General features: G+C 42.4%; 1 protein-coding gene across 1 annotated transcript; it reads right to left on the bottom strand.

The window, feature by feature from the left end:
• Positions 1-224: 224 nt before the first annotated feature.
• LOC147865031 (uncharacterized) lies at positions 225-4,770 on the bottom strand. The gene has a single exon (XM_087317746.1). It carries the CDS (start codon positions 4,714-4,716, stop codon positions 1,369-1,371), a length of 3,348 nt encoding a protein of 1,115 aa, XP_087173872.1. The 5' UTR covers positions 4,717-4,770; the 3' UTR covers positions 225-1,368.
• Positions 4,771-18,187: the final 13,417 nt, after the last annotated feature.

Below are 18,187 nucleotides of genomic sequence, written 5' to 3'. Positions count from 1 at the left end.
GGTCTACTAGAAAAGGTGCAATCTAGTGATCCAAACACTATATAGAGTGTGTACAAAAGAATTAAAAGTGTTGGTTTCTAATTTAGAGTGGATTTTAGCATAACATGAATTTTAACAATATAATATGATCATGTGTTTCAACAAAACATATATTCAAACTTTAGAGCCTTCTGGATTCTTGGTCAAGTATTTGAAGGTGAAACACAAGAGGAACAAGACAAATAAAAACAAAACGAATGGTATGTACAATGGTTTATAGTAGCAATTACATGGTTATAGCCCATTAGCTTAATAGCCTATAAATTGTAAAGAATAAGCTCTAATAAAATATGTTTGTGTGTGAGACCTATGTTCTAAAGAGTAAGTTGTCGAGTATATGTACAATCCCCCTTTGTGTGTGTGTGTCAGCTTTCTTTCCAACCATTGGTTAGGGGCGGGAGGGGGTAGACCTGTATCCATCTACTAAAATGGAGATCAAACTTACAACATTGGCTTAGGCACACTCGCCCTTTGCATTTGTGTGTGTGTGTGTGATGAGTAATTAAGAATTGCTTTGAAGGGGGGCTATCAAGCTCATTCATTGGGTTAATACATAAAGGAAAATGCCATCCAATGGGAGAATTTAGTGTTTGGCTCCTCTCTCTCTATATATATATAGATAATATATAGATAGATAGATAGATAAATCTCTAGGTTGTGTTGCTTTGCATTAGTATGAGAGGTTATTAGGCCAACCTATAGGAGGACGAGAAGTGTTTTGTGTGCTGGGGAACTAGCTAGTAAGTATCATGCATGCATGGAATGAACTTTTACAGAAGTTCATTTATTTGTGCCTTCTTAATTAGCCCTTGTGCTGCTTCCTACATAGTAATAATAGCATAATACATTAATAAATGGCTACACAAAGTGTCCATCTCATATAAGACTAATATTTCTCAACTCATTATAATTTGTGGCCCTATATGTATATATAATTATGTGTGTGTCATAGTTATATACTTATAAGTTATATTACTAGAGTCTAGGACGGAAGATACATTGGCTATCATGTCCAATGCAAAAGAGAAATCCCAAAAGCCCCCCCCCCATCTGAATGAGGGGGAGGGGAGGGGATAGATGCCATGAGCCCGAGCTGAGCTGAGCTGAGCTGACCTGTTGTTGATGCTCCGATCGATGTTTTTTTGTCCGAGATGGTTTGTCCGACGTGTCGTGACAATGCAACGTGTGGGCGATACGGAAAACAAGAAGTGGAAGGGAGGGATGCCATCCATGCCCGGTAAAATGGAAGTGGGGGCGGGCAGGCGAGCGAACATCCAATGTCCAGGCGGGCGGGCGGGAGGGCGGGACGGAAGGGAGGAAGGAAGGGCTTTACAATGTCCAGGCGGAGACGGTGAGGAGGGGCTTGTGGAGCCAGCCGAGGGAGAGGGCGGCCCCACCCAGGTGCTCCGTGAGGGTGAAGCTCTGGCAGTAGGTGAAGCGCAGGAGGAGGATGCGCGCCTGGTCGGCGGCGTAGACGCCCAGGGAGGAGGGGCGGAAGCCGGCGGAGGACATGGCGGCGTGCCAGTCCGCGAAGCTCTGCAGGCGGCGGCGGGGCCCCAGGTCGGGGCCGCCCACCATGCTCACGATGCGTCGGCCCAGCAGCCGCCTCTCCATGCACAGCCTGTGCGGGGAGTCGCGCGCCATGGGCGACGCCTCCAGCGAGTCGAACATGGCGGAGAAGAAGTGGAGCGCGCTGACGAAGCGCCTCTGGAAGGGCGCCGTGTTGAGGTCGTCGGCGTCCAGCTCCGCCAGCGTCACCAGCTTCGGCCGGAGCGCCGCCGCCAGCGACAGCACCCGCGACACGGCGCCGCCCTCCAGCACGTTGGACAGCTCCAGCATGAAGTTCACCACCACCACCTCCCCTTCCTCCACCCCCACCATCTCCAGGCTCAGCCGCTCATCCCCTAGCGCCACCTTCGCCTTCCTGAACTCCACCTCCACCTCCATGCTCGCCCCGAACTCCACCAGCCTCCTCCCCGTCGCTTCCACCGCTTCTTCCCACCGCTGCCCTAGCTCCGGCGACGCGATCCCTGTGATCTTGATCCTCCTCCTCCTCCTACCCCTACCCTTACCCATACCCATACCCATACCCCTGCTCTCCTTCTTCCTCATCCCCTGCCGACCACAGCTGCTCTCATCTCCACCACCACCATCGCCGCCCTCACCCCCCCTGCTTTTCTTTACTGCGTATTCTGCCGCATTACCACTATTGCTGCTGTCCACCTCCATGTAAGCCATGGCTTGAAGCAACGCCGCCCATTGAACGCCTTGAGAGATGCCGAAATCCACGATATGGATGTCATACCTATCATTGTTACCACTACCACTACTACAGTTATTGGGACAGGAGGAGGATGCACTAGATTGGCGGCTGTGAAGGAACTGGTGTAATAAGTGGGTATCAGACAAATACTCCATTTGAAGCATTGTTTCCAGGATGGCTTGGTTAGCAGTGAGTTGGGCAAAAGTGAAGTAAGGGCAGGCATCATTCATGGCCTTATAAGCCATGGCCAGCTCATGATCCTGGTTCACAGTATCGGTAGTAGCGGAGTTATAAGCTTTCAGTATGTCGATCTGGTCCTGAATCATGTCTCCTCGGCCGCCAGGATTCCCCACACAGTCATGAATATTCTGGTTACATGATGAGCAGCTGTTGCTGCTACCTCCTGTAGGTGGTGGTGGCGGCGGGATAAATAATTCATGGGAGCTCGTTAATCTGCGTGCGAGCCGGCAAGACAAGGCTTCGGTGAAGTAAAACGTGAGGCGTTGGATGGGGTCGCCGTGCCGCGTTGATCCGGATCGAAGCTTGGGGAGGAGGGAGATGGAGCGGCAGGGTTCCGAATCCACGCATTTGGCGCATTCCAGAAGGAGCTGCATCAGCTCCACCCCATGGACAGAAACAGCAGCTTCAGGATGATGGCCATTCACTCCATTTGTATCAGTAGTTGTAGTTGTAGTAGTAGAAACAGGGGAAACAGAGCCATGGCTAGTTATACTACCACTTTTAGTTACATTCTTCTTCTTATTGTCACCATCATCATCTAATAATAACCTGGCACCATCTGCCATGTTTACCTGACCATCCAGCTCGTCCTCATCCATACACGTGTATGGCCCCGATCCTTCCTGCAGATCCATTGTTGTTAATGGCAGCCCTTCATTGGTACTAGTGTTATTGTTATTCACGAACCCAATTGCATTAACCATTGGACCCAATTTCAATTCCTGTCTATTGTCATCCTCTTCTTCTTCTTCTTCTTCTTCTTCTTGGTCTTCATCTTCATCTTCTTCATCTTCATCATCATCATCATCATCATCAAGAAGCCCAACATTATCGACCTTTCTGTTGCCATCATTGTATTGATGGGTATCCATCGTATTTATATCATCCACATGCTCATGTGCTTCCAGCTCCATTAAGCTCTCTAGCCAGTCCAAGCAATTGGATACCCCAGACCCGCTTCGGCTCGCTGGCTTCAGCAACAAAGCTTCTATCACATCATCGCTCTGCGTGCGGTTCACTTGCATCATAGTGTTCAATCTACCCGATGCCTCACGATGGAACATCCCGTGATCTGATTGTCCGCAGGGTCCTGTAGAGTTGTTGCTATATCCATTCGCTAATCCTCCGAAATTATATATCTGATCCATCGTCATCGCCGCCATAGTACTCAGCGATTGATCGCTACAACTGCTGTCGTTATTGTAGATCCCTGCAGATGTACTTCTCGTTAAGCTTGTACTAATTAGAAGCTGGCCATCGATATTACTAGGGTCTGTGTCATCACAGATGTCATCAGTCGCCATCGTTGGTGGCAGAACACGATTCACAATGGTAGTATCTTTATGATCTGTGATAATCTGATCATCTAGGGCACTAGCTGATTCATCTAGAGAGGAGGAGGAAGAAGAATTGTAGATATAATCAGGATGGTTAGGGATCTCAGCGTTAGTTGTATTGAGTACTGGCTGATCTATGAGTAGTAATGGTGAGGATGCATGGCTGCTAGGGACTGTCTCGATCATCACATGATGACCATCGTCATCACGACCACCATGATCAAACTCCTCATCCTCATCATCTGGAACATAGCTGCTATTAAAACAACCATTGTTATTATTATTATTATTATTATTATTATTATTCACATTAGCTATCCTCTGTTGATTTTCGCTGCCATGATGATGGCGATGATGATCATCATCGAAGGTCATATTGCTCTTGGCATGCTGCCATGTATAATTTGAGGAGGCATTGTTATAGTTAGTATTGGTAACTGTATTGGTAATTAAAAGGGCATCATGAGGAGCTCCCCAATTAGAGAAATTATAAGTGGGGTGATCCATTACATGGTTGGAAGTGAAAGGGTAAAAAATGGCAGGATTATGGCTATGACTATTGGAAAAGAAACTGTTAGTGGTGTTATGATTATGATTGGGCTCACAGTTATAATTAGGGGAATACTGGTGGTGGTCATGCCCAATATGTTGTTGTTGCATAAGATGGTGAGCGATGGTGACGAAGGTCGATTCCTCGTCACAATTAGCAGATGCGCAGGCGGAAGGAGGGGAGGGATTAGCAGCAGCAGTAGTGGAGGCCATTATTAAATGGTTGTGATTATTGTAAGTGGCTGCCAACAAGCTATTGTTTAATTGTGTGCAGAGTGGGGGGGCCATTGAGTGAGGAAACTCAGGAAGAGGGGCCAGGGCAGGCAAGGCAAGGCAAGGCACCCAATTAAGGCAAGGCACCCAATTAATCAGAGGTACCCAAACCTAATTTGCAAAGATCGGGAACATTAAAAAGAGACAGGCAATCAATTGAAATACATAGAAGAATTTTGAAAGAAAGATGAAGATGAAGATGAAGCAGCAGGAGCAGGAGCAGGAAGAGTAATGAATGGGATGTGACGAAGGAGAGAAGGAAGAAAGAGGAGAGAAAGAAGAGATAAGGGGAGGGGGAGGAGGTTTCCTTTTGTAATGAAAACACAAAACAAAAAGCAAAAAAGCAAAAAAACAAAAAACAAAAAGCAAAAAGCAAACCAACGCGGTGAGTAGTGAGTGATCGACAAGCAACCCCCCCAAAAAAAAAGTAAAAACAAATTTAATATAATTTAAAAATAAAACAAATTAGTTTCCAAAAAAAACATATGTACATATGGATTCTATTTATCATTATAATTTACATAATGTATATTTTTAATTTATTTATGTGTTTTTTGTTTTTTCCCTTCCTTTTATTTTTTGTATTTTTCTATATTATGAAAAATAAAAACAAGAACGAAGAAGACACGCAGAGAGGAATTGTTTTATTTTATTTTATTGAAGCACTCAGAAATATAATATTTATGTATTCATGTATATACACATAAGTAACCGTCCCACTTTTCTTTTTTTGTTTATCAAGTCCGAAGGGCGATTCATTATAATAAAGCTTTGTCTTATTTATATTTTTGTCCTTTCATCAATCTCAATCTATAAACTAATAAATCAATCAAAAGAAGAGCTTCCTTTTCCTTTTGCCACGGTCAAAGAGAAAACCTCAAATTTTAAAACTAAATAAACAATGCCCACCCAAAGTGTATGTCGCCATACAAATCCAAAAGACATTAAACAAAACTTCAATACAATGTATATATAACATATACTCCCCCCGTCTCTCTCGCTTGTTTTTGTTTGTTTTCTCCTTTTTAAAGAACAAACACCTCTTTTTTTTAGGGGTTCATGTGGACACATTTAAAGTTTGGAATATTTGGGATAAATGCATATGCAACTTGTGTAAGGTCTCTGTAACACACTCCTTTTCTGGCGAGGATTCCCACTTTCTGGTTCAAGATAACATTATGTGCGATTGAGAGTGAGTGAGATCCCATGTGTGCTCTCGCGTAATCGATAGCTCCCTTGACACACATGCATGCCCCACACCCTCCTCCCCCTCACTTGAGTCTATGCCATTACACATCCTAACAAAAAGCTCACAAAGATACAAGAATTGCAAAGAGGGGGGGGGAGGGAGAATGCGCATGCATAAATAAAAGTGTCATGCATTACTTGTTGAAGCTCGATGAGATCGATAAAGCCTATGACGGGGGGTTAATTACACCTACGATATACTTGTCGAAGCTCATGATGTAGAATAGTATGCAAATGTCGGGAAAAGGGAGGTAGGGTGGGGGACTCTTCGGTATGTGGTCATACCTAGTTACTAGGTATGTTGAGCCTTTTGGGCTACTCACCTTGAATAAGCCATGTTCCTCCTCTTTTCACATTGTAAACTCTTGTACCGGTTCAACAATATGACCTTTCAACATACGTAACTCTAAGATACAACATATACCTAGGTTGATAAGTTGCACATTTATAAGAAAGCATATGTTATGTAAGTATAAGATGCGTTGAATCAAGAGTTGTTAAAGAAGGTGTAATCTGAACAAGAGACTTATAACCTAACCAGAGGTTCTTCATAACATGTCTCATGCTATGGGAAAGAAGTGGCACACTCATATGTTAGAAATTGGCAATGTGCACCTTCAACGGTGTTGTCATAACCTTTGTACTTGAGAGAGAGAGAGAGAGAGAGAGAGAGAGAGAGTAATCAATACATAATTGCATGAAGAAAGGGAGAAGAAGTGGTGCATGATAGGTTTTGTGTTCTATTATACCTTAGGTTGACCCTCATTCTATGTTGTATTCATTATGAGTAGATTGTTGCCAACAAAATGGTTGTCCACCATCTTATAGGCTACATTAACACATTATTACAATTATACTAGGTTCTGTCACACATAGCTAGGTATGTTGTGTGCTACATGCGTTTGAATTCGATAAGTTTAAACACAATATGTGAATTCTTGAAGGCCTCCTTCTGATGCCCTATTAGGCGAAATGGACTACCACCCAACCCTTCATACACAACCACACATTGCATCTCCAATTATTATGTGCTAATAACTTGAAGAACTAATATGGACCTTGAATTGAGTTAGAATCCCACATGAGAGTTTCTATGTACAAAACACCCCTATGGGCAATAGAAGCAAATTTACAATTGTACATCACAATGTATATAGGCTAATGATGTTAGTGTATAGGGATGTAGGGGCATCTTTTTTGGAAAGAAAACAACAATAACAAAATAATTGTGAACACATACGTATAAAACATCGTGTTTTTTAGAAATGGCTTGGAAAAACATTTGGGAGGAGGGTGGATAATGGTCAAATAAAATGGCTGGATGATTTCACAAAGAATATGTTGTTTATTTAATGAGTCTTCCTTTTTGGTTTTTTTTGGGGATTTGAATCTTCTTTTCCGTCTCTCTTCTTTTCTTGTTTCACTCTTTGTTTAAAAAAATGAAATAGTAGCTGGCACGGGTGAGTGCATTATTAGAAGTGATCGGACGATTGAGATTCACCGCCTCATATCGACTATCAACGAAACGACACGTGGCGACCTTGTCATATCCAAACGGCTGCAAACATACTTTTTCATCTGACACATCACAATTCATCTCTCTGCAAGATCCAACGTTCAAAAGTCCTTAACCACCACCCAATTAGCATATTCTTTCTCATTGCACGACTATCTTTATCCCCTGATCTTCCAGTGTTTTACCCCATCCCCCCATTCTTTGGAAGCTTTTCCATACACCCTTGGGAAGTGATAAGGAATGTCTCCTTACAAAACGTCCCTTGTTTTAATCTTAGTATTATCTTCTTGCCTCGGTGTTCATTATCCCACTTACAAGCTCAATTCCTTACTTGATTCAAATATCAATTGGCGCAATTGTAGATTGGAGGGCCACAAGGGAATGCACTCACTAAGGGCACATGGTCACAATCTCAAACTATATCCTTTTGAGTGGCCACACGTAGAGTCCTTAACCTTTACATGTGCACTTAGAACCCACAAGGTATTGCTTTATTTTCCTACACCAAACACAAAGGGACATGCCTTTCTTTGTTAAAGGGGGGTCAAGCGTTGCCTTTTGTGAGACATGATGTCACTCTTAGTTTACATCATGTTGAAAGAAACGTGAAAGTATTCAATCTTCGACCACCTTGTGCATATGTGTGTGAGTGTGAGTATGTAATATGAATGGAACAAGTTTAGCATAAGTTGTTATTGTACTGTAGCTTTGACCAAAATCTATATCTTAATGGAATTAAAACTTTATTCCTAAGAGAAGTATTTGATCTTCACTTCTACTCCTTTGACATTGCCATGACCGCCATATCGTTCAACTTTCTCAAGAGGTTACATTAGACTACCAGAAAACCACTCTCGAAATTGTTTTCCTAATTTAATGTGGTGACGTACTTAGATAACACTTTTGCATTATTTGTTGGTCGAAGAAATCCACATGTCCACTTAAATAATGCAAAAGCTCGCAAACCTAGTGAGAGTTTCCATGTTTAAAGGCAACTTCTTTGGTCATGAATATCACCATAAGGTTTATAAATGCAAAATTTCTAGAGTTATTCTTGTTTTACTTTTTAGTACTATGAGCAATCCACCTTGACCATGGCTTACTTTACACCCAGCCTTTTATACCTATATGATCACCTTACATGTAATACTCAAAGGTAAAGTGGTACTTCCTTGAAAGGCCCCACTATAGAAAGTTGGACATTATTGTGCTCTTGAAACACTAAATTTCTTAAATTTATTCCACCAATGAATTTGTTTTCTATCATTTCACTTGCCTTTCTTTCCATGGAAGAAAGTATAAACTTGATAATGTTTTTGGACTATTGAATTGATGAATTCCATACCTTAGTATTGTCAAAGCATATTATAAACACAATCAAGTTTGTAGTCAAGTAAGAAGATCCATGTACACTATTTTAGTGCTATACCTTGAGGTTCACACACTTAAAACTTGATGTTGAACAAAATCCCTAAAGTTACATTTCATTACATTGATCTCCTAATGATTCATCATCTAACAAGACCGGTTGGTTACACATTAAGTGTGTGTTGGGGTATGAACTCAATTACATGAACGATCATTTTGTATGGTTCACCCCCACACTCATGTATTGTGGATAATCTAATATATCACAAATGCTTTGACAATTTGGTCCATAGATTCCATCCTTCAATATCATTTTGATAATTATTGGTAAGTTTTCATGTTTGAAAAGAATGTAATATTAATCATGAGCACAAAAGCCAAATTTGTTATGCATTATTACGTTCAATACAAATTTATTATAGTTTCCAAAAATATATAGTAAATTGTTGCACATGCATCCAAGTTTGGTTTCATTATTGTTTATCGTTTCTAAGAGTCGTTGTTGAGCATTGTTTGTGCCAAACAATATACAATAAATGGCACATAAATTCTCAAAAATAATACATGGATGATGGAATAAAGAAAACTTGGGGAGGGACTCGGGAGGGTGAGATAGGGGTCCATTCTCTAATCTACCCCACATATATATCCCATATGAGTATCCATAGCTTGTAAATGGGAAAACCTGGTTTTCTCTAGAAATGAAACTAAGATAATAATAAAAGGCACATCAGCAATTCAATCTACTAAGGATGGAACTCTCACATGTCTATAAATGTTTTACTGATATACAATGTTTGATTCAACTAGAACGTTGCTTTCAATACTCACTCTCCCCCCACTCCATTTATTGTTCATGGTCACAACAAGAATCTTTACACCTCATTGCTGCCATCTTTAATGACTTCTCAACAATTCCTTTTATTTTTTGTTTCAATGTCTTATTAATCAAGAAGCACAATTTTTCTAGCTATCCCAAGTAGCACAATGTATCTACCTATATTTATAGATCACACATAGAATGAGCATTATCATGCATGCTTGCATTTTTAAATACAAAAGCATTGCATGAGATCCATGTCCCGATGATCTTATGTCATTCCACGCACATGAAAGATACACAAACATTTCATGATATCCATATTTTCAAATGCTCCTGTATTATTCCACACACATGGAAGAAGTCTCTGCCACTAGAGTTTTTACTTTTGCCTCTTGGTATTCGAGCTCAAACTCTAGTTATTGTGGATTCTAGGAGACTCCATCTTCTTGCTAAAGTTTTGAAGGTCTTTGAGGGATGTGGTTCCTTAGAGAGTTTTTGGCATCCTCCAATAAATTTTATTTCCACAAATCCCCCATTCTCAAACTTGTCTTGCATTGCTAAAATGTATGGTTCTTTGGATCTCTTTTCTTGCATTAGATCTTATATAATAGGAGTACCATATATCTCCCTAGGTATTGTAATCGAATTCCATGTAATGCAAGAAGTAAACAAAATTAACATCTTAGTAGTTGATGAGGCGATGGAGATGTTGCTTGAACATTGTATTTGTGCACTTGTTGTCGCTTTGTTGATGACAAATTGAAAATAGTGTACAAGAGATTCAAAATATTTTGATAATGTGCTTCAAAATTGTTGAGATGAGTTATGATCTATGATAATTGATATTACTAATATTGATCTATGAGATTCAAATTTGCTATCGGGGAAACCGTACTATTGATAGTCTTGTTACACGGAAAAAACTTTATCATCTTAATGAACTAATCCATCAATATGAGGATTAGAATAAAACGGGGAAGATTTGTAATGAAATTTAAAGAAATGAATTTCTATAGATTGATTTGAAACTCGAAATGGTTCCAAACAACCATATAAACAATGTTGAGGTATCTTAGACTGGCAAAATATATCACGTGTGAAATATAGTCCTCAACATAATTACAAAGTCAAGGCCACCAATACCTTTATGTAATCATGTCTAAAGTCTTGTGGACTCCAAAGAGGCTAGTAATTCATGCATCATGGCAACATCACAAAACTTGAAGCGAACAAGGGTCATTAGGCCCATCAAGGATGTGCAAATAAATGTTTCAAAAGAGTAACCCATCATGCCAATTGAGCTATTCACAAATCTATATGAAATACTTTGAACCTTGAGCAAGCAATACATTTTAGAACAATATGGTTTAAGATATCTTGGGCGAAATTATATGTATGAGTGAAATCAAGAATTCTTGAGTTCACAATGCTTCCAAGACATTAGCTACCAACCTTCATAGACAATCAAGTCCCTAGCGGACTTGTTTTTGATAGTCAAAACTCGGCTCTCTTGAATGTGGTGCCATATAAGAACATTGAGTGCTCGAGTGTCTTCTTTACCTCGTTGCATCCTTGGGTGATACGTGATCAATAAATCATAACATTCTAGAAATATGTGAGGTTCTTGTTATTATAGGCATTTATATAGCGGAGAGAACTCACTAAAACATGACACCATTGCTCAAAAGAATCTAGAGTGTTTAGAGCTATTTGCCACACATTTATAATTCAAACTTTTGAGAATGAAATGTGGCTGGATGTAGATATCCATCATCTATGGTATGCGAGTACATGAAACTCCCAATTACAAAATTAGATGCATTAGATCTAAGGGTGGAAAAAATGGGATAGATGTAAACATTTTTGTTAAGATTTGAAACACCTCAAGTAGACTTAGAGTTTATGTAAACGTAAACAATTGGTTCTTATATGTAGTCTTGTGAGAGGTAAGATGATCTTGGAATATTTCTCAATAAACTTGTGGTAGAAATTTTAAAATCCTGAGAAGCATTACACATAACATATATAATGCAATCACCCTACTACAGTCACATATAGAAATTTATAATGATATATTACGAATGATAGGTTAAGAAAGTGCAATTTTTTTCTAGTTAACTCAAATTTCAATCAGGGATTTCTCAATAGTGGATTGTTAGATGTTGAGAATCAAGCTAAACCTAATGCAACGTGTGAACACACCCTTTGAGAATCTATGATCACTCAAAGGTCAAAAGTCACACCACTACTCTCTACACATTAACTATGTGTCATAGAATCATATTCTATGACACATAACTAATGAGTTCCATATTCCCTATGACTATGAGTTTTCACATTCCCCAAGAGAGTAGTTGTTGTAGTGAGTTAATGAAGAGAGAGGGTGACCTTATATAAAGCACCCTTCTCCTACTACATAGAGTGTCGGTTGTGACTCCTTGTAATGCTACATATTGTATTTGCTATTTTACTTGTCAATATACACCTTCTTCTTGAGTACTTCCTTGTGTTTTCTCTTCTCTCGTCTTTTTCCTCTCACACATACACATAACACACATATCTTCCGTTGCACAAGAATCATATCCAATTCTTTACATGGTATCAATGCGGTTTGGTAGCTAGATCTAGCCCATCCACGCGTGTTGTGTTCTACTCCGATGTTCGAGAAGAACCAGTTCATCGCTATCGTAGTGCCACTACATAGCTCGTGTTCGAGAGAGAAGGAAAAGAAGAAAGAAAGCTTCATCAACATAATGAATACTCAAATGGGGAGCGCTCTCCCTAGTGAGAAGTTGGATTGAAACAACTTTGCATCTTGGGAGTACAAGATGCACCAATACCTTGTTGGTCAAGGATATTGGAGCTACATCAAAGGAGCACAAGAAAATCGATCCGACCTGAAAGACGCCGACTACTCAACATGGGAGCAAGCGGCAAGCCGAGTGATGTATTGCTTGGCGACATGTGTTCATGATCATATGCTCGGCTACATTCGAGAAGCCATGACCCCGAAGGAAGCGTGGGAGAATCTACGGAAGATTTTCGTGGCCAACACAACCGCAAGAAAGCTTAAAATCCACCAAGAGTTGAATAATATCCAATAAAGGGACATGTCCATCACAAGCTACACCTTGAAGATTAAGGAGCTTTGTGACTTGCTTGGCTCAATAAGCATCATGTGGACGATGATGAGATGGTGCAAATATGCCTTGGTGGCCTTGCACCATGGTTCGACGCGATGAGGACCGCCGTACTAGCACGAGAGAATCCTCCCTCTTTCTTCGATCTTCAATCCATGTTGTTGGTTGAAGAAAACCATGTTCGAACAAGGAGCAATGCCTCGGAAGGCCACATGCTCTACACACATTCAAACGGAGGAAGAGGACGTGGTTGAGCAACATGCCGATTCAGCCAAGGACGGGGCGGACGAGGTCTGACTATCGAAAACAATTCACAATTTCGGAAACAAGACGAAAGCCATCAAGAAACCTTCGGAAGAAGGGGGAGCTTCCATTCCGGCCCGAGCTGACAAAACTCGATCGAACGCAGATATTGCGGCAAAATAGGCCACCATGAAGAAGAGTGCCGAAAGAAGATGCGCGAGTCGGCTTCCACTAGCCAACAACTCACCAATTACTCCACCAACTCCGACTATGACGATCATGGCGGAATGTTCGTGATGAGACATAGAGCAAATTCTATGTCGGCTTCTACTTTAGCTAGTGCCTCCGGTCCGAAAGATGTATGGTTCGTCGACTTTGGTGCCTCGAACCATATGACGTCTCATCAAGAATGGTTTCGAGAACTTTGAGAGCCGTATTGACTCGGCTATGTCGAAATCGAAGATGACACTACTCATTCGATTTAGCGCATCGGCAATGTTCCATTCGGACAAGCTCAACATGTAGCAAACTTACATTAAGAATGTCTTGCATGTACCAACTTGTTGAGTGGACAAGCTCAAATGTATTTGGATCGGTATCCGGAACCAAGAGCCGGATCGGAGAGACGGATCGGACTGTAACCGGTAGGCCGTTAGAAGCCTACGAATCTAGCCTAGTATATAGGCATATTCCTTGGAGTTAGTGTCAGTCGCTCGTATGAGCATTGAAGTACTTTTCAGTACTTCTGTCAGTCCGTATAATGGCTTGTATAAAAGTGCTCACTGAGCACATTGTATGTACAAAGTGTTACAGAGCGTTGTTTTTTGAATATACTTTATGCTATTCAGCTCTCTCAGTCTCTCCCACTCTCTATTCGTGTCTTGTAAGGTTTCCATTAAACCTGTACTCTCTGTTGCTATCCGGTTGAACCAATTTGTCATCAGCTTCTGCATATTAACTTTTACATGGTATTAGAGCGCGAGGGTTGAGAACCTCCACAAACGACGAGCGATTACTAAAGACAAACCCTAATACCCGGTAAAGAGTGAAAGATGGACAGAGGTATGACAAGTTCGCTTCCAACAGACAAGCTTGATAGACACAACAGAGATGCACCAATATCTGCTCGGACATGGATACTGGAGTTATGTTGAGGGTGTGAATGAAATAGCGTCGGAGTCATCACAAAAGGAGTTCTCGGCATGGGAACAAGGAGCAAGCAGAGTTCTGTACTGCCTTGCGTCCACCGTGCACGACCAAATGATCGACTACATTAGAGATGCTAAGCTGCCGAAACAAGCTTGGGAAAATTTGAAAAAGATTTTCGTCATAAGTACCTTAGCCCGCAAGCTACAACTTCGACAATAATTGAACAATATCCGATAAAAGGATGTGTTCGTTTCAGACTACACCACAAAGATAAAGGAGATTTGTGATGCATTAGGGTCCATTGACGTCACGATAGACGAGGACGAAATGCTGCAAATATGCCTCAGTAGCTTGGCTCAAAGGTACGGGCCCATCCGGACCGCTATCCTCACCCGGGAGAAACCACCGTCCTTCGACCTGCAATTGATGCTCATGGTCGAAGAAAACCACGTGAGTGGGTCAAGGATCACTCAATCGGATAGCCGAATGCTGTACACGGAAGTGGATCGGCCCCGTGGGGGTGGAGGACGAGGTGGATCGGTACACAATGCAGGCGGCCGACAAGAGCAGAACCGGAGGCACAGATGTAGTGCCACAATAGTTTCAAACCCTCCACTAGAAGGGGGAGTCAAGGCGGCGTCGGAAACCGGCAAGGGAAAACCGACACAAAATGCTAGTACTGTGGCAAGAAAGGCCACCGAGAAAACGAGAGCTGGAAGAAGCGCGCCGATTCGGATAAATCTGGATACAGCAAGGCCGAACAAGGGAACCGGCAATGCTCGCACTATGCTGAAGGATTCGGAACCAGTAAGACCGAAAAAGGGCCAGCCTTTGTGATGAAGCACAAGGTGAACTTGATGAAGAAGACCATTTCTGGATCGTAGGAAGTTTGGTACGTTGACTCTGGAGCATCAAACCACATGACGAACCATGAAGAGTGGTTCTCATTTTTGGAAAAACTGGAGCAACAGGGAGTTGTCAAAACCGGAGACGACACTCCTCACCCGATTGTGCATGTCGAAGAAGTTCCGTTGAGTCATGTCGGACAAAAAGGGAAGCTTATGAACATGCTTCACATCCCGACAATCACAAAGAACCTGGTGTCGGTCAGGCAGATCGTTGACCAGGGGATGCATGTGTGGTTTACGCACCACCTCGGGTGCTTCATCGAGGAAGAAGGCCGGATAATTGTGCAAGGGCGCCAAGATGGGAGGCTTCAAGACGTCGGCTCCGCTTTGTTCACAAAGGGTCAGAAGATTGAATCGGACATCGATATCTGGCACAAGCGGGTTGGTCATGTCAAATACTGGAGGCTTCAAGACCTGTAGTCGAAACAAGTTGTTTTCGGTTTGCCGAAATTTAACGACCCGAAGGCCGAAATTTGTGAAGCTTGCCAACTCGGGAAATAACACCGGCTTCCATTCCCCACCTAAAGAAACCGGAGCTGTAACAAGCTCGATCTAATACATTCGGATGTATGGGGACCAACACAAAACGTTAATCTTGGTGGGAGCCGATATTTTGTCTCTTTCATCGACGACTACAACCGACACACACGGATCTACCTCATCGAGAAGAAAAGGGAAGTTTTTGATTGTTTCTGGAACTTGCAAAGTTTAATTGAATGGGAAACTGATAGGAAGATCAAATGCCTGTGGTCGGATGGCGGAAAAGAATACTTTTCCAGCCAATTCAATAGTTATCTGCAACAGAAAGGAATTCAAAGAGAATTCAGCTACATGTACACACTGGAACAAAATGGTGTGGCCGAGAGGAAGAACCGGTTGATTGTTGACGTGGTAAGGGCAATGCTTGAGGAGAAAAGCATGCCCAAATTCTACTGGGCTGAGGCGGTCAGGACGGTTGTCTACATCCAAAACCGGATCGGGGAAAGGGTGTCCGCACACGAGTTGTATTTCGGGCGGAAGCCGAACTTGAGGCACCTTAGGATATTCGGTAGCATAGCCTATGTGCATGTATCGGATGAGAAGCGAAGAAAGCTAGACCCAAAGTTGGAGAAGTGCATCCTAGTCGGCTACTCACAGGAACAAAAGGGTTATAAGTGCTATAACCCTCGAACAAAACAAGTTTGAGTGAGCCGAGATATCGAATTTGATGAGTCGGCATCATGATACTCTCTACTGACTATGATTTACGACTCCGATCCGATTCCAGAGGATGTGTCTAGTGAGCCCGAAACGATCCGGGTAGAAGAAGAAGAACACTTCAGTACTCTAAATGAGAGTCTGATCTCATTTCGGCTAAATGGGCCGCATGAGCGATTGAGTCGGAATGACCAGTCCGATGAAGAGCCAACTAGTAGCGAATACTATTACCCCGTACGAGCTGTACGGAGAGTCAAGTGTGATGAGCGAGGGTCGAATATTATCATGATGATGTTGTATATGTGTAGGGAACATAAATGTAATTGTGAGTCGATATGTATGTGAACACATGCACACGTGTGTGCATGTGGAGGGATACGATGAGGTGTGAGTGAGTGTCCAATATGAATGCTCTAGGGGGCTTACACCCCTTTGTATCTACCCCCTCTTGTACTATTTAACCCCTTTATGGGGAATGAAACATGAATAACCATTTCTCTCTCTCTTTGACATCTTTCTCTCTCTCCCCCCTTAACGTTGAACCCCCTTGAGAGGGGGGTGGAGCCATTCTAGGCACCACCCCCCACCCCGCAATGCTTCTCAATGCTTTTCTTGCATCTTCATGATCTCTCACCATCATACCATTCATCATCTCCACAATTACACAATGTCTATCTTCATCATCAATCATCATCATTATCATTCTCATTAACCCTAACCCTAAAAACCTACAAAAGAAACAGGAGTAAAATACAATGATTATGATGTTGTGTCATTAGGGTTTCGGTTTGCGTCTTCTCCATTTCGAATCTTACCGATGAAAGAGATTCTGAAGGATGCAACATGATTAAGGAAGAAGACAGAACGAACTACCAAACTATAGAGACTATGGATTTCTGTTTGAATGGCATTCTCCCAATCATTTGTTGGGAACTCGACGTTCCTTATGTCCGACGCTCGGCCACAACCGAGATTCTTTTCATACACAGAAAACAGGTAATGAAACGCGACACAAAAGAAAAAGAAGAGGAGAAATGGTACACAGGAGGTATACGTGGAAAACCCCAAAGTAAGGGAAAAACCACGGCAGCCCACGAGCTGCAAACTGTCACTATGCAGAAATATACAACAGTGAGATCACTGAGGCAACGACCTCGTGTTCTCAGATCTTTGCCACAGGCGGCGGTTACAACAGAGGCAACGACCTCGTCTCTCTCTCTCTTTTCTCTCTCTCTCTCTTTCTGTACAGTTACGCGCTCTGATTTCTTCTTGCACCAACAAGAAAGAATGACAACTAGAATGACAACAGTTACTAAAAGTTTGCCCTAAGTCATATTTATACTAATATGACTTTTCGGCTATTTACAAATGTAGCCTCGATGGGCTCCATCCGGCTCTCCGCAGTCGGGTACTCCTCATCCGGTTCATACCGGGCCTACACCATCCGACTCTCCGAAGTCGGGTTCTCCCCATCCGGTTCATATCGTGCCTACACCATCCGACTCTCCGAAGTCGGGTTCTCCCCATCCGGTTCATACCGTTTCGGCACTGTTCTTCTCCCTTCCCATCCGGAGGGACCTGTCTACCAACATCATTCTATGTTCCCATCTTAGGAATTTCGAAGAGATGAATCTCTAGTGTTTTATGAGCAAACTGACACAGGCAAGCAAAATAGACTCAAGCGACACAACCGAAAAGAGCCGAAAAGACACAACCAAACCACGGCCAAGACGGTGATACGGAGATGGTGATAGAACAAGAGGCGACAGAGCACCTATCGGAAAGCGACCTAAGAACGGTCCCAGTGGTTGAATGGCGTCGGAATGGAGGAGGCCGGACCTGATGACACCAAACAACGACGGTGATGGAGATTGCCGGAAGCGGCCAGACAGCA

This window comes from Azolla caroliniana, unplaced genomic scaffold (genome assembly GCF_043228905.1).
Source record: "Azolla caroliniana isolate FFs.n. ecotype wild unplaced genomic scaffold, voAzoCaro1.0.p SCAF_4, whole genome shotgun sequence".
Classification (NCBI taxonomy): domain Eukaryota; kingdom Viridiplantae; phylum Streptophyta; class Polypodiopsida; order Salviniales; family Salviniaceae; genus Azolla; species Azolla caroliniana.
The sequence above is the reverse complement of the archived record's forward strand: the minus strand, read 5'-3'. Positions and strand labels throughout refer to the sequence as shown.